This window comes from Poromitra crassiceps, assembly GCF_964638095.1.
Source record: "Poromitra crassiceps genome assembly, chromosome: 26".
Taxonomy (NCBI): domain Eukaryota; kingdom Metazoa; phylum Chordata; class Actinopteri; order Beryciformes; family Melamphaidae; genus Poromitra; species Poromitra crassiceps.
In genome coordinates, this window is record NC_139640.1 from 3,723,060 (window position 1) to 3,744,456 (window position 21,397).

Consider the following 21,397-nt stretch of genomic DNA (forward strand, 5'->3'; position numbering starts at 1 on the left):
ACTGGTACTCTAAGGCAGAGGTTCTCAAATGTTTTTCAGCCAAGGACCCCTTACAAGATAGAAAATATACCGGGGACCCCCTCATTCTGATTTGTAATTTTGGGCTAAGCTTAATTGTTTCCACGGTAACGTGCTTGACTTTTAATTTGATAGGTTTTTTATTAGAATGTAATCCATGAACCATTTTAGATTTAAAGCATAAACTATTTTCGTTGAACTATGAAGATTTTGCAAAATATATATATATATATATATTTTTTTTTTATTACATTACATTTACATTACGTCATTTAGCAGACGCTTTTGTTTTGTCCAAAGCGACTCACAATATCACAATTTGTCAACAGTACAGAAAACCACTATGCAACACAATCAATGACAGCCAAGATATTTTGATAGACTAGCACCATGTAGGAAGTAGTTTGAGAAGGAATAAGTAACATGTAGCATTTTTTATTTTTTATAAAAAAAAAAAAAAAAAAAAAAATTATCTGAAAACTTTTCGCGGACCCCCTGGCAAAGTGCCACGGACCCCCATTTGAGAACCACTGCTCTAAGGCCTACAAAATGACCCTGCAGCCGGAGGCAGAACTCGCCATCTTCGGCTGCTCCGAGTCCTCTCTGGACTTCCCTACGGCTGTGCAACAGTCTCTGACACTGCTGGGGACAACTGTCGCCAAAAGGCTTATTCTGAAGGAGTGGAAGTCCTCCTCTTTGCCAGATGGAGAGACTCGGGTCCCTGAGAACCAACGCGCTTAAAAGGTTCTCAGATATCTGGGACCCGTTTTTGACCTACTTTGACGAGGTTAGGAATGATAAGTGACTGAGGTTGGGGATGATGGATGGCTCGCCCGGTTGGTATCCCATGGACCCCTTAGGCGGGATCCCAGGTACACGATACCCATGTGTGCGTGTTGTTGTCTCGCTATGAAAAACATCGACTTGATTATACAGAGGTAGGCCTACATAAAATAGATTGCCAGGCGCCACTCTTCAATTCAGCATATATATAATCCACGGAGAGGTTATTCAGGTGAATAAAATGTAAATTCTGGATGTCAGTCGCCTGTTATCCCCACTGGTGGTGTTGGGCCATGGTTAGTATGGTACATTTATAAGTTAGTTCAGAATTAATGAGACCCCCCCATAATATTTATTTGTGTGTTATTTTCATATTTCTTTGGGTATTCAAGCAGTATTGTGTGACTGAACAGAGCGCCTGTAATCTCTGTGCTTTTTGGGGGAATATTACCAGGTTTAACCAGTAGGTGGCAGTAGCTACGCAGGGAGGTATTTCACATGAGCTCGCGCTGTAAAGCTTTCATAGAAGAAGAAAGCTGCGTGAGGTGAAAGCACAGTAGCACTGTTCATGAACGTTAAAACAATATTCCACATCTTTTCAGGTGAGCTATGGTAATCGGCCAGGTTGTCAAATGCTGTTTGTAACTCTATGTGAATTCGTCAGTATGTTGAATGTTGTTGTGTAACGTTAGGGTCAGTTGTTTGCTAGCTTGGCATGAGGATTAGCCTAGCATGTTTAGCTACTGTTTGCTAGCAAACGGGTAATTTAGCATTACAGAGTCATGTTTGAGCTTTTGTTATTTTGAGCTGTAAAATGGTTTCGCTAATGTTAGGGATAATCAATTAGTATAAAAGATGGTGCTTCGTTTGTTTATTAATGTTATTTCTTGTTTTTCTTTAATTAGTATAATCTTTATATCAGACAAAAGTCCATAGCACATAGATGTATCATACAATAACATACAACATGGGAAAAAGGTAGAAAAAGAGATTAATAAAATAAAATACAATAGTGCAATAAAAGTGCAATAAAAGTACTGTACCTAATCAGTAGCAAGTTGCTGAGCCAGTGCTTGCGCAGCCTGGACGTGACCCGGTAAGAGCTCTTTATAGGGTTTGTTGGAATAGCCTACAGTGAAAGCACAGTAGCACTGTTCATGAACGTTAAAACAATATTCCATGTCTATTCAGACAAATCTTTATTAATATGTGCACCTGGATCTGGCCTCAGGCTCCATCATTCAAGTGTGCAACAGTTATCCTGTCTTCTGTCTTCCTTCATTAAAAGTGCATGTTTGGTTAAAGATTTGCTACTGTAAAGCTGTTTCCATGCCCTTAATCGCATTTCTTTTTATCGATAGCTTTAAATGTTGATGCCCTCCATGGCATAGTGAAGTACTTTATGATGGCTTCTAGACAATATCAGGCCTCAAAAAGTTGTTTAGAGCCTCTTGGGATATAACTTTGACAGTGAGGGCTGCCATTTATTCTAGTAGGCGTGCCCTGTGTTTGTCCGAGTCAGGACGGGGGGTGGGGCTTAGCGATAGGTCAATTCGAAATCAAGTTCGGAGTGTTTTGAGTCTACCAGATGTTTCTGTCCATACACCGATTTTGTCTTGATTACTCTTTTTTGCCTTCACGGTCAGACAGAACTGTGTGTGGAGTGAAGTTCAGCTGAAGAGGAAGTTTGGATTTCCTTGCACGCACTGGCTCAGATACTTGCAAATCAGGGATCATGTTCGATCCAAGATTAATACATTTGAAAGACTCCCAGACAAACGTGCTTTTTTCGATGTTTTGCTGAGCCCTCCTCACTCCAAGCATCTAATTTCTAGGTTTGTATGTTTGTTTGACAACTGCATCATGGCCTCTACTGAGAGGATTAGAGAAGCATGGCAGGGGGAACTTGGCATTGAGCTATCTGACATTGTATGGGATAGGAGTCTGTCTGTGGTACAGCTCTGCTCAGTTAATAGTAGACACCAGCTGATAAAATTTAAAGTCACTCATCGTCTTCACTATTCTAAGCAAAAGCTGTACAAGATTTACCCCTCTGTCTCTCCACTGTGTGATAGATGTCAGGTATCGGAGGGCACTCTGTCTCATGCCTTCTGGTTCTGCCCTTCACTGGCGGGATTCTGGGCCAAAATATTTGACTGGTACTCTAAGGCCTACGAAATAACCCTTCAGCCGGAGGCAGGACTCGCCATCTTTGGCTGCTCGGAGTCCTCTCTGAACTTCACTACAGGTGTGCAACAATCTCTGACACTGGGGACAACTGTTGCCAAAAAAACGTACTCTTAAGGAATGGAAGTCCCCCTCTTCACCCTCTTTCCAATTGTGATGGACATGATCTCTGTTATATGGATGGAGAGACTCAGGTTCCTGAGCACCTTTTTTAGTTTTTAGTCTACCTCGATGAGGTTAGGGGCGACGGGTGACTCCCCGGGTGGTTTCCTATAGACCCCTTGCGTGAGATCCCAAGTACATCGCTTAGAAGGACATAAGCACCTTACGTGGCTGGTAGCACCACTGTGATATTGAATGTTGATTATGTTTGTATGTTTTTCTTTCTTTTCTTTTCTTGTGTCTCTTAGCCTGTTAGTCTGTGTTCTTTGTGTTCTATAAAAAAATGAAAATAAAATATTGAGAGAGAAAAAAGTCCCAATTACTTTGAAACTGAATGGGACACTGCTTGCCTTTTTTTTTACGTTCTCCCGACTGGAGTGACTAACGAGAAATTCAGGTCTCTGGTGATTGGTTAGGGAAAATGGAATGCAGTGCACCTGGGGGGTTCCTCTCATATAAATTGGTTAAACAGAGTGCAATCTTACACTAGAAGGTGGAAATGAGTGAGTTGACAAGTCAGTCTGATATCAGGCTATGGTTTCCCCCCTGCAGGTCTGATTCGGTTGCAGGAGCTCATCAAGGCGCCTTCTCGCTACAACATCCGGCTAAAGATCCGCCAGCTGCCGGCCGACACCAAGGATGCCAAGCCCCTGCTGAAGGAGATGAAGAGGGGCAAGGAGTTCCACATCATCTTCGACTGTGGCCACGAGATGGCTGCTGGGATCCTCAAGCAGGTGTGTGTGTGTGTGTGTGTGTGTGTGTGTGTGTGTGTGTGTGTGTGTGTGTGTGTGTGTGTGTGTGTGTGTGTGTGTGTGTGTGTGTGTGTGTGTGTGTGTGTGTGTGTGGGTGTGTGTGTGGGTGTGGGTGTGGGTGTGGGCATTTCAAAAATAATTTCATCATGAATTAAAAAAAAAAATGCAGCCACAGACTGGCAGCATATGGAAAGTGTAACTGCAATACAGTTGTGTAGACTAGTCTGATAGGGATGATTTTGTTGTCAAAACACAGATACCTGTACTATGATGAGGAATTCAAGAGCTTAGGCTTGGGCAGTTATTGCAATCACTTATTTGGAGTCTTGAACAGTTATACCTATTATATACCTATGTGGAGAAACTCAGCTTTGTTTTAATGGAACAGTTCACCCCAAACTCCAAAAGACATATTTTTCCTCTTACCTGTAGTGCTATTTATCAATACATCGTTTTGTTGTGTGTTGCCGCGTTTTGGGGATATCAGCTGTGGAGATTTTCCGCAGGTGTAGTTCAGTCCAAATAAAATAGTTCCTACAGTAGATGAACCTGCTCACAACAAGGTCTGTGGATTATCTTGAGTAACTGGGTCCTGGTTTCTGAAAAGAGACATTGCTGTTGAGTTTTTCAAATTTATCCAAAACCATCTATAGATTAGGGGTGCACCGATCACGTTTTTTGCCACCGATCACCGATTGCCGATCGCCTATGGGAAATATCTTCCCAACCGATCATCGACCGATCACCGATTACGATCACCGATCACCGATATATAAACTCCTCAAAAAAAGTTTGGAAACGTTATTTCGGTCGATTATTTCTCCCCTTTAATAATACCAATTGGCATTGTATTTTATATCGTTGGAAAGCCTGATTAGTGATAGGGCTTTTTTTTATAATTTTTATATATATATATATATATATATATATATATATATATATATATTAGGGGTGTCACAATATATCGTTCCACGAAATTTCGCGATAGTAAAACGTCACGATATGTATCGTTGAGATGAAATCTCATATCGCAATTTTTTTTTATTTTTTTTTTTTTTCAAAAAATAGACCAAGAAACGTCTTTGTTTGTTGAAGTTCAATGTGTGGAAAGTAGTTCAGTTGAACAAGTCTCTGAAGAGACACATGAGAAGTTATACAGGAGAGAAACCATTCAATTGAGTTTCTGGCAAAACTGTTTACTTGACAGGAAAAACTGAAGATGCATAAAAAATAGATTAAGAAAAGTCTTGTTGTTTGAGTTTGAAGAAAAACTGAAGATGCATAATGAGAATTTATACTGCTGAGAAACCTTTTAGTTCAAAGTAAATCTAAGTGACGTGTAACTCATTCTATTTCAAGATAAGCCTTATCTCCAATCTCATGTTTTTTCTAGTTGTTATTGTAATAACAATTTCCCACAACAGCCAGGTTGTTTTGTATTTGTGCATTTCAAATAAAATACTACTTTTCCAGTCATATATTGTCATTATTCAATTTAAAAAAAATATTGTTAAAATCGTATCGTATCGTATCGTTATCGTGAACCCAGTATCGTGATACGTATCGTATCGTGAACTGAGTGTATCGTGACACCCCTAATATATATATATATATATATATATATATATACATTATATATATATATATATATATACCGTAAATTCCGGACTATAAGCGCACCGGTGTATAAGCCGCACCTGCAAAGTTGACAATTTTTTTCTTATATAATCCGCACCGGACTATAAGCCGCGGGTGTTTTAATGGTATTTTTTTTTTTTTTTTTTTTTTTTTTTTTTTGTGTTTTAATGTTTAATTACCATATGTAAGGGTTCATGCACAGAGGGGATTGTCGGGAAAGAGATGGCTGTTTGAGGAAGCTCCCATTTATTAACATTTCAACAAAACAACATAACACAACACCACCTGTGTTGTTTTTTACAGTGCACACAGTGGTCCAAATAGTCAGTGACTAGAAGTCACGACTGGTGAGCACTCTCAAAAGTTTCAAAAAGTTACGGTGCACGGCTCAAAAAATAATAAGAGAGGGGCAAAAAACCAGCACTCAAAATAATTCCTTTTGGTTGTTTTATTTACCTTCAAGCAAGACAATGTACGTTTCGGCGTGGAGCCTTCCTCAGCATTGTGCTGACAGAAGACGGACATGACGCATAAATAGTGTCAAACCGGAAATACAATCAATTACATTATCAAGTACTAGGAAATATCTCACAACATAAAATAACAATGAATATAATATCAAAAACATCAGAGAATATCAAAAAAGAGATAAAGGTACAATTTTAAACAGTATACTTGTATATAAGTCTGTATATGTTACACAGCAGGAATGCAATAATGTTTTGCAGACGAGAAGAATGAGGCTGGATGGCCACACTTGTGTTAAATAAGCACAGATGAAAAGTCAACATATTAGAATAACAAAAATCAGTAAGAAAATATTTAAAATAGAATTAGAAAAATACATAATAAAATGCATATAAGTGCATGCATCGGATAGAGATACTGCAGGTCCACACATGACGCTCCCACACTGCCTTACAGTGCAAGAGCATCATGCGCGAACCCACAGCACATCCACCCGACGCACCCCCTAAAGAAAACAACCTAGCAAAAGTTCTTCATTCAAGCCCTTGGGGTGTTCTGTCTGTAAGGTATGTATCCAAAATGCCTCTCTTTGTAACAAGGCCTTGTCTCTGTCACCCCCCCTCTTCAGTGGACTGACCTGTTCTATACCCTGGAACCTGAGGGAACACACGTCGTGACCAAACTCATTAAAATGCCTGGCGACAGAGGATTTTATATCTCTGTTTCTAATGCTACTCTTGTGTTCTGAAATGCGAGTTTTCAACTCTCTGATAGTTTTTCCAATGTATACTAGCCCACATGGACACTTCAATAGATACACAACAAATTTAGTTTTACACGAGATCCTACTCTTAATTGAGTACTTTCTTCCAGAGTGAGGATGGAAGAATGTCTCTCCTCTGATCATAGCATTGCATTGAATACAGTTAAAGCAAGGAAAATTACCATTCTGTACATCAGACAAAAAATGGGAGGGGCCAGGGGGGCGTGTGTAGCAGTCAGCTCTAACGATCATATCTCGTACATTTCTTGCCCGTTTTTGAGCAAACAAGGGAGGCTCGCCAAATAAATGGCCCACTTGGGGGTCACTTTGTAAGATATTCCAGTGACTTAAAACACATTTTTTTATTTCCTGAGAAGCAGGTGAAAAAGTAGCAGCACACACTATTCTAGACCCTCGGGCAGGGGTGGACTTCGGGACCAACAGGTCCTCACGTTTCAACCCCCTAACTCTCTGTAGGCTGTTCTCAAGGATTGTGTTGTTAAAACCTTTTACCCTGAACCTTGTACATAGTTCAGCAGCCTGCTCTTCAAACATGTGGTCAGAACTGCAAATCCTCCTAATCCTCAAAAGTTGACTGTATGGCAAACCTCTTTTGAGGCTGGGGGGATGATAGCTAGAGTAGTCCAAGAAACTATTCCTGTCTGTCTGTTTTCTATACACCTTTGTCAGTAGTTGTTCAGATTTGTTTACAGAAACATCAAGGAAGGAGACAGTGTCTTCACTGTATTCTAGAGAGAATTTAATAGATGGTAGTCTGGAATTAATATAAATATTGAACTCCTCTAGTTGAGAGTGTGTCCCAGAAAACAGAAAAAATACATCATCAATATATCTGAACCAACACTTCAAAAAAATGGAGAAGGGGTTGTTATTATATACAAAGTCTTCTTCAAACTTTCCCATAAAGAGGTTTGCATAATTAGGGGAACATGGACTACCCATAGAAACTCCCTGGCATTGAAGATAGTAAGAATTCTCAAATTTAAAATAATTGCTATTAAGGATCAATCTTGACAAATCAACCAAAAAGTCAGTCGGGGGCTGAAGCGTCGATCTTCTATTCAAAAAATGTGTTAGAGCTTGTAAGCCCTCCACATGAGGAACATTAGTGTATAGACTGTTGACATCCATGGTACATAAGAATACATTCTCATCAGTGAGCTGTACAGCACCTAACCTATTCAAAAAGTCAGTGGTGTCTTTCAAATAAGAAGGAAGATCAGATACCAACACTTTAATGTGTCTGTCAAGATATTGAGAAATAGGCTCAGTAAGAGATTGTGTGCCAGCCACAATAGGCCTACCAGGCACTGGCTCAACACAGCTCTTATGGATTTTAGGTAAAGTATAGAACACAGGTCGCACAGGGTGCTTCTGTAACAAGAATTTGAATTCGTTTTGGCTGATAAGAGAATTAGCAAGGGCTGTACTAAGAAAATGCTCAACATTCTGAAAAAATTTAAGTGTGGGGTCACCCATTAGGGGAGTATAAAAATCTGTATTACCAAGTTGTCTCAAGATCTCTGTTGTGTACGCTTCTTTAGTCTGGATGACAACAGCGCCCCCTTTGTCGGCATGTTTTATAACAATAGTCGAATCAGTAGAAAGTGCACGTAATGCTTTCTTTTCTTGCAACTCTATATTAGAATAGAGTCTCATTTTATTTTTGTACAAGTGTACCTTTGTAGCTACATCCTCTTCAACCAGTCGGCAAAAGGTGGCCACGGAGGGGTTCAGGGCAGGCGGAACAAAAGTACTTTTAGCCCTCAGGCCTGGTTCAGACGTGGAAATAGGAACAGTCTGTGAAGGATTCAAACAAGGACGTGAGTGGGGGGCTCCCTTATCAAAGAAAGCACGTAGTTTAATGTTTCTCAAAAATTTAAACATTTCAATCCTAGTTCTAAAAGAATCAGCTTTAGCAGAGGGAATAAAGGATAAACCTTTTGAGAGGATGGATGCTTCTTGTGGAGACAGGGACCTGCTGGATAGGTTGATCACGTTTTCGCCCTCTGCCGTCGATTCCCTCTCCCTCTGCCGGTGCTGGCGGTGTCGCTTGCCTCCTCTTCGGGTTGGGCGGCGTTTGAGGCCCATATTCTGGTCTGGTACCTGCGTTGTGGGGGTACGCCTAAAAAAGGCTGCCGTCTGGAGCCCCTCATTGGCCCGTCGCTCCCCGAATCCTCCGTGGACAGCCCGTTATAAGCTGTGTGTTCTTCTCGTCTGCGTCGGTATCTCTGATAAGAACCTGAGCCGTCTGATGACAACCAGGAATAGACACGTTTGTTCTTATAGTCAAGGGTGTCTCTGCGATATTTGTTAAGCTTCACTTCCATGACCTGCTTCTCATATGTGTCTTTCAAAGTCATACATGTTGTTTCAATCTCTTTGAGCTGTTGCACGTCGATCTTGTTGGTCATCTCTTTCTTCAGATCCATGATCTCTTTTCTAGTTGTGGACAGTTCAGCGTCAACATGCTTAATGACAGTGCACACAGTGTCATACAGTGTCATACAGTGTGGTGAAAAGAGGGAAAGAGAGGAAATTAAAACTTATTATAGTTATATAGGATTTATAGTTAGAAAGAGTGCTAAAAAAGAGAGTTTTTTTTTTTTTTTTTTTTTTTTTTTTTTTGAAAAAATCCATAGATAAGCCGCACCGTTATATAAGCCGCAGGGGCCAAAAAAGGCCAAAAAACGGGAAAAAAGGTGCGGCTTATAGTCCGGAATTTACGGTATATATATATATATATATACCGTAAATTCCGGACTATAAGACGCACCGGTCTATAAGCCGCGGGACCAAAATTGACTATTTTTTTCTTCTATAAGCCGCACCGGTCTATAAGCCGCGGGTGTTTTGATGTTTAATTACCATATGAAAGGGTTCGTGCACAGAGAGGAATGTCGGGAAAGCGATGGCTGTTTGGGGAAGCTCCCATTTATTAACATTTCAACAAAACAAAACAAAAGTCAGGTCACTAATCCCCAGACAAAATCACACAACAATAGGCTATATGTGCAGCAAACCTGTAACCAGAGAAGTCAAGTCACTAATCCTGGTCTTCCTCTTCTTCCTGCGTACTGAAACCACCAAAGTCCTCATCTTCAGTGTCGGAAACGAACAGGTTCAGGGTGGCTTCGTCAACCACTCTCCTCTCTCCTTCATTGTCACTCAAAACCAACGAACTCCTCTTCATCACTGTCGGCATCGAACAGCCTCTGAAGCCTCTGACGGCCCTCAGCGCCAGCTGTGGCGGCGTCATTCTCTTCATCCCGCAGCAGTCCAGCGTTTTGGAACCCGTTGGTGATTGTGGATGTTTTCACACTCCTATAATATTCCGTGCTGAGACAGTTCCTCCTGCTGCACCGTCCAACGCCTCACCATTGACTCATCGATGCCCAGGTTACGCGCGGCTGCTCTGTTTCCCTCTTTTAATGCGAGATTGACTGCTTTCAACTTGAAAGCTGCCTCGTGTGAATTTCTGCGTACCTTCCCCATGGTAAGTGAGAGTGTTGCTTCTACTGCTCGTTCTCATGCTGTCGAGAACGAGCAAAGCTTTTTTTTGGTGAAAGAATCCTCCAGGGCGCTTCTTGTTAACAGTCCGAGTGAGTGGCAGGTCGAACGTCAAAGGCACTTCATCCATATTTATGATCTGCTCCGGTTCGATGGAATATTCCTTGATCTTCCTTTGTGTGAATTCGCCGAAGTTTGTGATTTTCTCCTGGTAGTCGGGGGAGGGAGTTGATGGCCGAGTGGCCGTTTGCTTACCGTAATTACCATATGTAAGTGGTCACGCACAGAGGGGATTGTCGGGATGGCTGTTTGAGGAAGCTCCCATTTACCGTATTACCGTAACATTTCAACAAAACAACATAACACAACACCACCGTTGTTTATTTTTTACAGTGCACACAGTGTCCGCGGTGTGGTGAAAAGAGGGCAAGAGAGGAAATTAAAACAGAAGTGGATTTATAGTTAGAAAGAGTGCTAAAAAAGAGAGATTTTATTTGTATTTTTTTTTTTTTTTCTGAAAAAATCCATAGATAAGACGCACCGTTATATAAGCCGCAGGGGCCAAAAAACGGGAAAAAAGCCGCGGCTTATAGTCCGGAATTTACGGTATATATATATATATATATATATATATATATACGGTATATAAGAATATCGGCAATCAGCCGAAATATCGGCAATCAGCCGATCGCATATTTGAGGTCAAAATCACCCGATACAGAAGTGCCAACCTGCAGGTTGGTTGTATGTAATATGGCTGGCTGCCTTGTCTCAGTTCAACACAATTCCCCAGGATAGCATCAGAGAGGAAGTGTGCAAATCATTTGAAAAGCATTCATATTCTTCCTGCTTGCTCGCGGGGCTGATCAAATATTAAAGACAACATGATTCACCCCGGCACTCCGTCACTCTCCCAGGGTTTTTAATCAATGCCTGAGCTGCAGATTGCCGGGGAAGGTCAAGGACTCCTATCATTAGTAATGTCAGAGAGAAACCCCACTAATGTCAGAGAGAAACCCCGCTAATGGGAGGTAATGAAAGACTCGACTGTCCCACTCTGATATTCTCATCTCCATGACACACCACTCCGTTACAGAGTCGAACACCGCCTCTCATCCCATTGGCAGTTGGCAGACACTCTTCATCAGCTCCGACACCACCCCCACGCCCCAAAACACAGACAACACAGGATTATCTATGTCTTTCTGTAGGCTACTGTTCAAATGCCAAGCTGAAAATGACCACTTTTAATAGCTTTAATAGAATATTTGCTTTAGAGCACGGGCTCCCAAACCTAAGAATGCCACGGCCCACTTTGAAATGTGAAAATCTTCCGTGGCCCACCCAACCCTTTAATCATAACTCTGATGATCACAAACACACACACACACACACACACATACACACACACACACACACACACACACACACACACACACACACACAAACACACACACCTCCATGCCAAATTGCAGCCTTCTAGGGCGAAAACTCTTTTGTGAAAACCTTTTTTTTTTTTTTTCTTTTATCAATTTTGTATTGGTATTTTCATTCAATAAAAACAAAACAAAACAAGGAAAGAATGTGGTTATATCAACATCAAACCAAAGAGAGGAGTTTAAACATATCTTCTCGAATTGGGAAAAACGAGATAAGAACACCAAACACTGGCTTATTATTCTCCCCTGGATCAATACAGATGACCAAATAAACATTGATAAGCAAGAATAAATGAGAAAATGGAAGGGCAAGGGAAGTTTAACCAAAAAAATGCAAATACAAATTTGTTAAATGAAGTGAAAAACTTTTTGTGGAACAACCAACCAACCAACAGAGTGACTTATAGAGCTGCTGCCCACAGTGAAAAAATTAATTTGGATTTTTTTTTAATAAAAATAATTTAATATGGCCCCTAAGTAGGTAACAGTGTAAAATGTGGAATCCAGATAGCGCGGTGTTAATGCAGGCAGGGGTTATGGTAACATGTGAGTCATGGCTGAGTGGATTGATCCTCAGATGGAATGCGTAATAATGATAATAGGCTGGAGGCTTTCTCCAGGTTCCCACTTCCCACCTGACACCGGCAGCCATTAACCCCCGCCTCCCTGTTCAACCACCCTCTCCGTTTTCCCCACACCGTCCTAATCTGTGATTCATATTGGCTTAGCGAGCCTGGCAGACAGCACCCTGACACCCCTGGCACCCTACAGCTATAATAGGGTGGCAGACGGCCAACACACGCTGAGTGATAATAAAATAACACAGAACAAGAGGATTTTTCTGCTTTAGACCTTCATTTCCGAGAGGTGTTTTCTAGAGACAGATTGCCCCGAGGTAATGGTTGTGATGACAAATGTGTGTTTATGTTAGCAAACTCAGACACTTATAATATAGCAGACAGAATATATATAATAATATATATATATATATAATAATATAGAATAATATAGAATGTAGCAGACCGATGATGAAAGGTCGGACTCGTATTAAAGCTGCACTATTTCTGATGTAAAAATAGATCCTTCTTATCAGGCTAAATCACACAAAGTGGGGCAGCAACCGAGAAGAGCCTCACGTCCAAACTAATTGAGAGGCCGTAGACGGACCCTTTGTGTCCAGATGACCTTCTGGTGATGGTATGGAGGACACATAGTGGGACATCTTCACACCAGAAGTGAGAAACAAACCCAAGTGCCTCCTAAACAGCAGTGAGTCCGCGCGCCGTCCAGAGACCAAAGACGACTCACCAAATAGCCAGATTGATCGGTCGGCCGATTGATGGCATTTTTGCAGCCATTTTGAGATCATCGGCATCAGCCCATGCCTGGCTGATAAACAAAACCATGTCTGCGCTGTCTGCTTTTTTTTTTTTTTTTTCAATAATATTTTTATTCAATTTTTAAATTTTACAATTCAAGACAACGACAAAAACAAAAAAGACAGGGCAGCTCAGACACTTCACAAGTTAGCAAAAACATAGATGTGGATAACAGTAAAGGAAAGGATGGACAAATGAATGAGAATACAATAAAATAAATTAAATTAAATTAGATGTACAAGGCAAAAAGGCAAGAATCAGGTTCGCTGTCTGCTTTTAACTGGGACAGGGACTAAAAACAAAGAGATGCTGCTGCTGTGCTGTGCTGTGTGCACTACACTGCATGTACACAAAATATAGAGATGTTTGCCAGGCCTACAGGAAGCTGACACAACCCTGAGCAAGTATCTGAAATGCTCAATCTGATACGCATACAAGTTTATTTGTAGAGCACATTTCATACGCAGAGGCAATTCAAGAGTGCTTTACAAATTACGTCATCAGTGGCCTACAGTTGACTGACATCATCCTACAGTTGACTGACATCACTGATATCACCCTACAGTTTTTAAATAAATATTTTTTTCCCGATTTTTTTATACCATTTTTATCCCCCATTATTAGTGCTACCGTAATTTAAATTTATTTATCCTGGTTGCTGCTCCACCCTCTGCCGATCTGGGGAGAGCCGAAAACTGGCTCCATGCTTCCTCCGAGACATGGGCAGTTAGCCAGCCACTTCTTTTCACCTGACAGGGGAAGCTTCACCGGTAGGACATAGCACGTGGGAGGATCACGCTATTCCAACGAGTTCCCCTCCCTCCGAACAGGCGCCCTTAACGACCAGAGGAGGCACACCACATCAGCAACCAGGATATTGCATGTTTTGGTGAGGGGTTCCTATATGAAGGAAAACCCCCCAGGGGGCACAGGGAGAACATGCAAACTCCACACAGAAAGGCCCTTTTGACAACCCCACCCGGGCGGTGGGCACTCGAGGACATGCGGACGGGCACGCATTCCTTCAGCGCTCACAGCGTCCCAGGTGGGAATCGAACCCAGGACCTTCTAGCTGTGAGGCGACAGCGCTTACCACTGCACCACCATGGCCCCCCTATATCACCCTACAGTTGACTGACATCACCCTACAGTTGACTCACATCGCCCTACGTTTGACTGACATCGCCCTATGGTTGACTGACATCGCCCTACGGTTGACTGACATCGCCCTACAGTTGACTTGACATCACCCTACAGTTGACTTGACATGACCCTACAGTTGACTGACATCGCCCTACAGTTGACTCACATCGCCCTACGTTTGACTGACATCGCCCTATGGTTGACTGACATCGCCCTATGGTTGACTGACATCGCCCTACGGTTGACTGACATCGCCCTACGGTTGACTGATATCGCCCTACGGTTGACTGACATCGCCCTACGGTTGACTGACATCACCCTACGGTTGACTGACATCGCCCTACTCTTGACTGACATCGCCCTACAGGGTTCCTCCTCCACCTGTTGAATTCAAACACGTATCAGTTGCTGCCTACTGGAGCTGCCAACATGCAAAGTTGACAAAAAAAAAGGTGCAGCAGCTTGAACTACAACTAGATAGCAGTTAGAAATGGAGAGTGCGGGGGGTTGTGTGAATGAAAGTATATACAGTGTATCATGACTCAAGCTCGTGGTATGTAAATGAGGACTGACTCAGGGGAAAGTCATTTCTTATTCCTGGCAGAGAGTCAGATATGCCGCGCACCTATAGAATTATGCTCCGTATTTCCAAACATATCGCTGATGAGAGAGAGTTTTGCCTCTTTGCTTTATTTAATTACTTACACTTAACCGGTGTGAGATGGGCCTGGTGTACAGTAGTGGGTGGGTGGGAGGATGCATGGATGGATGGAACTGTGCGGTGATAAGAAAAAGGAGTGGGTTCAGTTAACCACAATGAAGAAGGCTATGAGCTTCTTATCTGTGAGCCTGTGATTACAGCAGTGTAGCAGAACATACGCCTCTTCACATCATATGGTAATACAGGCAGACACACACACACACACAGACACACACACACACACACACACACACACACACACACACACACACACACACGCACACACACACACGGATGAATACGTGCACTCATAAAGAAGTGACAAAATACTGTACATTCCAACAGTGTGCATATCTCTGTGGCTCCTATTCATTTACAAATCAATAGGGATGTCACAATATATCGCGATATCACAACGTGACAATGTGTATCGTTGAGATGAAATCTCATATCGTGAGAAAAAGAAGCTGAACATGGTGGCACTGATCCGCATCTGATTGCATTGCTCGCTCTCCTTTTCATTGCTTTGTTTGAACAGACGAGGGACGTTACAGACACGGAGGATGAAAATGGTGAAATGACTCAAATTAGCGTGGAGGATGCCCCCTCAACTTACAAATCGATCGCAAAAAAATATTGTTAAAATATTGTATCGTTATCGTGAACCCAATATCGTGTATCGTATCGTATCGTGAACTGAGTGTATCGTGACACCCCTACAAATCAATGACCTCTCTCTCTCTGTTTCTCTGTCTGTCTGTCTGTCTGTCTCTCTGTCTCTCTGTCTGTCTCTCTGTCTATCTGTCTGTCTGTCTGTCTGTCTCTCTATCTGTCTGTCTCTCTGTCTCTCTCTCTCTCTCTCTCTCTCTCTCACAGGCTCTTGCCATGGGGATGATGACAGAGTATTATCACTATATCTTCACCACACTGGTAAGTAGAGAGGAGCTGTGCTGCAGAGTACTGTACTTTGTCATCAGGTCAAACTCAGAGCTCCAGATCCACATGAAGATGTGTTGCTGTGCACAACAATGAGCCATCACCGCTCTATTAACCCATTGATACCTGATGCAGCATTTGCGTGGTATATCCCTCATTTGTGTGCGTAGCCCTTTAAGACCCGGTTTGCGGTCTTAAAGGGATACACACAAATGCTGCGTCGGGTATCAATGGGTTAAAGGGGTATAGTGATTTGTATGAGGTACTTGCAGACAGTCAGTGTACTACATGCAGTGGAATGCAGCCGGTGCGGCCCCATTTTGGAGAAATCAGGCAAATAGAGCAAATAGAAAATGTAAAAAATGTAAACAACGACAACAACAACAACAACAACAACAGAGAAAATACATAAATGCTTCCTACTGCTCACCTGGTGTAATCCAAGTCTCCACAAGCCCTGAGATGCCAAGTTGACTTGAAAAGATGAAAAGAGAGAAGTGAGCTCTAGTTCACTACAGGTATATCTATCGTCGTCATGTTACTGTTGGGCAGTGAATGCGTGCCCTCAGTTCGTGTGTGTGTGTGTGTGTGTGTGTGTGTGTGTGTGTGTGTGTGTGTGTGTGTGGTCTCATAGTGGCGCTTCAAAATCGCATCGCACTTCACAATGAGACATTACTGCCCGTGGGAACAAGTGTCTCTCTACTCTTGATTAAAATTAGCCTCAAACATTGACTTGCACTCAAGGATGAACTGATTAGATGTTGGTGGTCAAAGGTCATAGTTCAAGGTCACTGTGACCTCACGAACGCCATTCCCTAGTTCATTAACGCAATATCTAAGGAATGCCTCGACAGAATTTCTTCGAATTTGGCTGAAACGTCGACTTGGAGGCAAGGATGAACTGATTAGCTTTTGGTGGTCAAAGGTCAAAGGTCAAGGTCACTGTGACCTCACGAACCCCATTTTCAAGCTCGTTAACGTGATATCTCAGGGAACGCCTTGACAGAATTTCATCAAATTTGCCTCAAACGTCCACTTGGACTCAAGGATGAACTGATTACATTTTGGTGGTCAAAGGTAAAGGTCACTGTGAGCCCACAAACACCATTTTCGAGCTCGGTAGGTAACGCCATATCTCAGTAACACCTTGAAGAAATATCTTCACATTTGGCTCAAACATCAAAGTCTCGACAGACATGGATGTCGGAGGCATACAGTATATCCACTGTGCGGCCGTTCTACTTCTATATTCTTGACTGTTTGGTTATTCATTTTATATAATGTGTACCGTAAATTCCGGACTATAAGCCGCACCTGTGTATAAGCCGCACCTGCAAAGTTGACAATTTTTTTCTTATATAAGCCGCACCGGACTATAAGCCGCGGGTGTTTTAATGCTATTTTTTTTTTTTTTTTTTTTTTTTTTTTAATTGTGTTTTAATGTTTAATTACCATATGTAAGGGTTCATGCACAGAGGGGATTGTCGGGAAAGAGATGGCTGTTTGAGGAAGCTCCCGTTTATTAACATTTCAACAAAACAACATAACACAACACCACCTGTGTTGTTTTTTACAGTGCACACAGTGTCATACAGTGTCATACAGTGTGGTGAAAAGAGGGCAAGAGAGGAAATTAAAACTTATTATAGTTATATAGGATTTATAGTTAGAAAGAGTGCTAAAAAAGAGAGATTTCTTTTTTTTTTTTTTTTTTTTTTTGAAAAAATCCATAGATAAGCCGCACCGTTATATAAGCCGCAGGGGCCAAAAAAGGGAAAAAAGGTGCGGCTTATAGTCCGGAATTTACGGTAATTGTATGTCCTGTTTTTTAAGACCAGGGACCGCACTTTTGCATGTGCATAGCCCTTGGATTACTGCTGTCTTTTTATCCATAATCAATTCAATCAATCAATCAATTAAGCGATCTGCGGCCGTTGTTTACATCATGTTGCTGTGCAGCATGTCGAGGAGGCGGGGACAAAGCGAACAAACACCAATAGAAACTCTCCGTTTCTCATCCAGTGGGAACACGACAGAGCAGTTCACCTGTTGTAGAGAGTAGGGCTGGGTATCGTTCAAAATTTTTCGATATCGATACCGTTTCGATACTTGGATTTCGATACCGGTTCCTGAACGATACTTTTTTCGATACCAATTTTTAGAAAAATCCATTTTAACAAAAATAAAACTGCATTACACATTGAAATTATTTTACAAATCTTTAGTTTTCCCCCCATCTTAAGTTTTACAGCAGAAAAAAATAAAACCTACTGTATTTAACATAACTTTAAGTTCTCTAAACGTATTGCCGTCCCTACAAAAAATATTGGAGTACTACAAAGGAAAGAAATGTAGCTAAAACAAATAAATCAGTGGAATAGTTTTCAGTGCAAAACAGAGAGTTGCAAATCAGGGTTTAATACCCACTGATGCAACAGAACGCTATTCTTGTCCAAACTGATGAGATGGCTCCACTTCATGCATGGAAGACTAGTTGAGCATTGACTAGCCTATCAATATAGCCTTATATGCCACAAAGTGAATCGCATTTATATTCAACAAACTATCATGACATCAGCGTTTGTTAACGAGTTGCTAAAAATACATGGGCGATAACTGCCCGCTTGCATATAACGCTAATTAATTAAACATTAACGCTAGCGTTGCAGATCAGTGTGCTCACTGCTGCAACAGAACGTCATTCTTGTCAAATCTGACGAGACAGCTCAACTTCACTGACTAGCCAATCAATATAAATGAATCGCATTTACATTTAACAAACTATCATGACATCAGCGTTTGTTAACGAGTTGCTAAAAATACACAATGCCCGCTTGCGCATAACGTTACGGCGGCAATTAATTAAACGATCTAATGCTACAACTCACAGCCAGATGCATGGATTTGTCAGACTGAGGGATCTGATAACCGCTAACTTGCGGTAAGCTGAGCTGACCCACCTCTCAATTATTTCTCTTGTCTGTGGAAACCAGTCCGTGTTGTTTCTGTTTCTTTTCCTGCTTTTCATCATCTTCGCCATATGGTACTCCAGGATAGGAGTAGCTTGAGTGGCTAACTTCTTGTATACTATCCGCACCGCACGCCTGGCTCACAGTCACAACAAACACACCGGCTGTGGGCGTAACGTTTCCTGCATGCCTCTACATGACAGCCAATCACCAGCCGTATTAGAGCGCGGCGTGCAAGCATGTCGCATGCTTATAGGCTCAATGACGCTGTTTTGTTTTGGTATCGAAAATTGGTATCGATTGACAAGGGAGGCTTCGATACCCCTTAGTATCGATGTTTCCATTTCGGTGCCAAGTAAGTATCGAAACTCGATACCCAGCCCTAGTAGAGAGCCAATTTCATGTGAGCGGAGAAGCAGCAATTAATTGAAAAAAGAAATAGTATCCGCCTGCAGACCCAGGGGGACCTCAGACATGCCAGAGGCTTGAGGAGCCCCTCAGTGTTTCCCATACGTAAAGGATTTTTATTTTGTTTTATTTTTACAGTGCACCTGAACGCAACATGCAAGATACCCGCTGAATAAGTGTCCAAATGTTCATGTCATTCTGGCCAATACTTCTGTTATAGCATTTCAGTCTGGAATATGGAATATCTTTCAACAATCTATGATTTAGCTGCTAAATTGTCAAATACCGCCATCTGCTCGCTACCCAGGCCCTTATGTATGTACTTAACCTAACTAACTTAACCTAACTAACTATCCGGTGTGCACAACATTGTCAGCCTAAACTCCGGCTGACACCCCAAAAACCTACAATCCGCTACAGAAAAATGTATATTGTTTGTTTATTAACTGGCCCCTCGCCTTCTATCATTTCACAAAAGTGGCAAAGCAAGTTGAGTATCCCTGACCTATAGGGAGACATTTAGTTTGTCATTGTAAACCCACAGCACAGTAATGATGACGTGTTCTTCATAGATCTAGCCTTTTAATTTTGCTCTTAAGCTTTCTCAAAGTACACCAAATTTATGCATTTTACTTTAAATTATAAAAAGAAAATCTTGCGGGGGGGCATGCCCCCGCAACCCCCTAGGGGGTCTGCGGTCCCCCACCACAAATACTCAAAATCCTGTGGGAAACACTGCCCCTGCGTGTCATTTTCCCTGTCTGCAGGTGGATACTACTTGGAAAAAGTGGTGGGGACAATTTTAGTTCATCAGAAAAGTGGGAGGCACATGTCCCCCGCATACCCTCAGATGTTTTTAACAAACAGCTGTTAATCTTGTCTCAACGGCTTTTTATTGTGTATGTGTACTGTGACTGTAACGGTTGCTGTCTGTTATTGTTTCTTGCTATCTGTTCTGTTACTGCTGTCTGTATGTGTCGCTCTGGTGGCAAATGATTTCCCCCATTGGGGATTAATAAAGTTTTCTAATCTAATCTAATCAAAATTGAATGAGCGACAGATCGTAGCACCAATGAGAGAGTGGTTCTTCAACAGAGTCAACAGAGTCAGGTTGGTTGGGTGCACCTGAGCGCTAAAGTCATAACTGATTGGTGCCCCCTGGATTTCGGGGGAACTGGCCACGATTTCGACACCAGTTTGGAGCGAGCGATGTCCCAGACCCAGAGGGAGAACTGCAGCATGCAGTAGCCTAATGTAGTGTATCAGCAGCGTAAGGGGTCATGGGTCTGGCATAGAGACTACATTGCTAGTAGTCTTTCACAATAGTAGTGTCAGCTAAGAACAGGGATCTAAACTCTGAGGCCTACAAAATAACCCTTCAGCCGGAGGCAGAACTCGCCATCTTCGGCTGCTCGGAATCCTCTCTGGACTTCCCTACAGCTGTGGAGCAATCTCTGACACAGGGGACAATTGTTGTCAAGAAACTCATTCTGCAGAAATGGAAGTCCCCCTCTCCACCCTCTTTTCAGTTGTGGTTGGCGGACATGATCTCTTATTTATATATATATATATATATATATATATATATATATATACAGTATATATATATAGCGGCAGGAGGCTATTCCTCCTCCTCCTCCTCCTCTTACACGTATTCAGCGGGTATCTTGCATGTTGAGTTCAGGTGCACTGTAAAAAAAAAAAATTATTATTGATTAGTGATTATTATTACGGTATTTATTTATTTTGCAATTCCATCGCGGGCCAGGGGCACCCACGGGCCGCATGCATCCCACGGGCCGTATTTTGCCCATGTGTGGCCTAGAGCATTGATGCCTTCACCATCCTGGGGAGTGGTGGGACATGCCCTCGCCATCCTGGGAGAACACACACACACTTATGATGATGTCATCCGTGATGTCACTTGAGCAATTGTGCATTGTGACATCATTGATGATGTCATCAGTGATGTCTATGTCTATCACTGATGTCTATGTCTATCACTGATGATGCCATCAGGGTGATGTCTACTAATAATAATGTCAACTAATTGTGGCCCTTAAGGCATTACATGGTCAAAAGGTTTATACTGATATACTATACCCCCAACGCTAAGCTAAT

At 42.0% G+C, this 21,397-nt stretch overlaps 1 protein-coding gene across 1 annotated transcript in view; it reads left to right on the plus strand.

Moving 5' to 3' along the window:
• The window catches only part of LOC310798896 (glutamate receptor ionotropic, kainate 2-like), a gene marked incomplete at both ends in the record, with an annotated part of 373,179 nt that overhangs the window by 138,063 nt on the left and 213,719 nt on the right, over positions 1-21,397 (plus strand). Inside the window, 2 exons of the mRNA XM_083661456.1 lie at positions 3,703-3,884; positions 15,840-15,893. Coding sequence (XP_083517582.1) covers positions 3,703-3,884; positions 15,840-15,893 — 236 coding nt within the window. The remainder of the gene's footprint in view (positions 1-3,702; positions 3,885-15,839; positions 15,894-21,397) is intronic.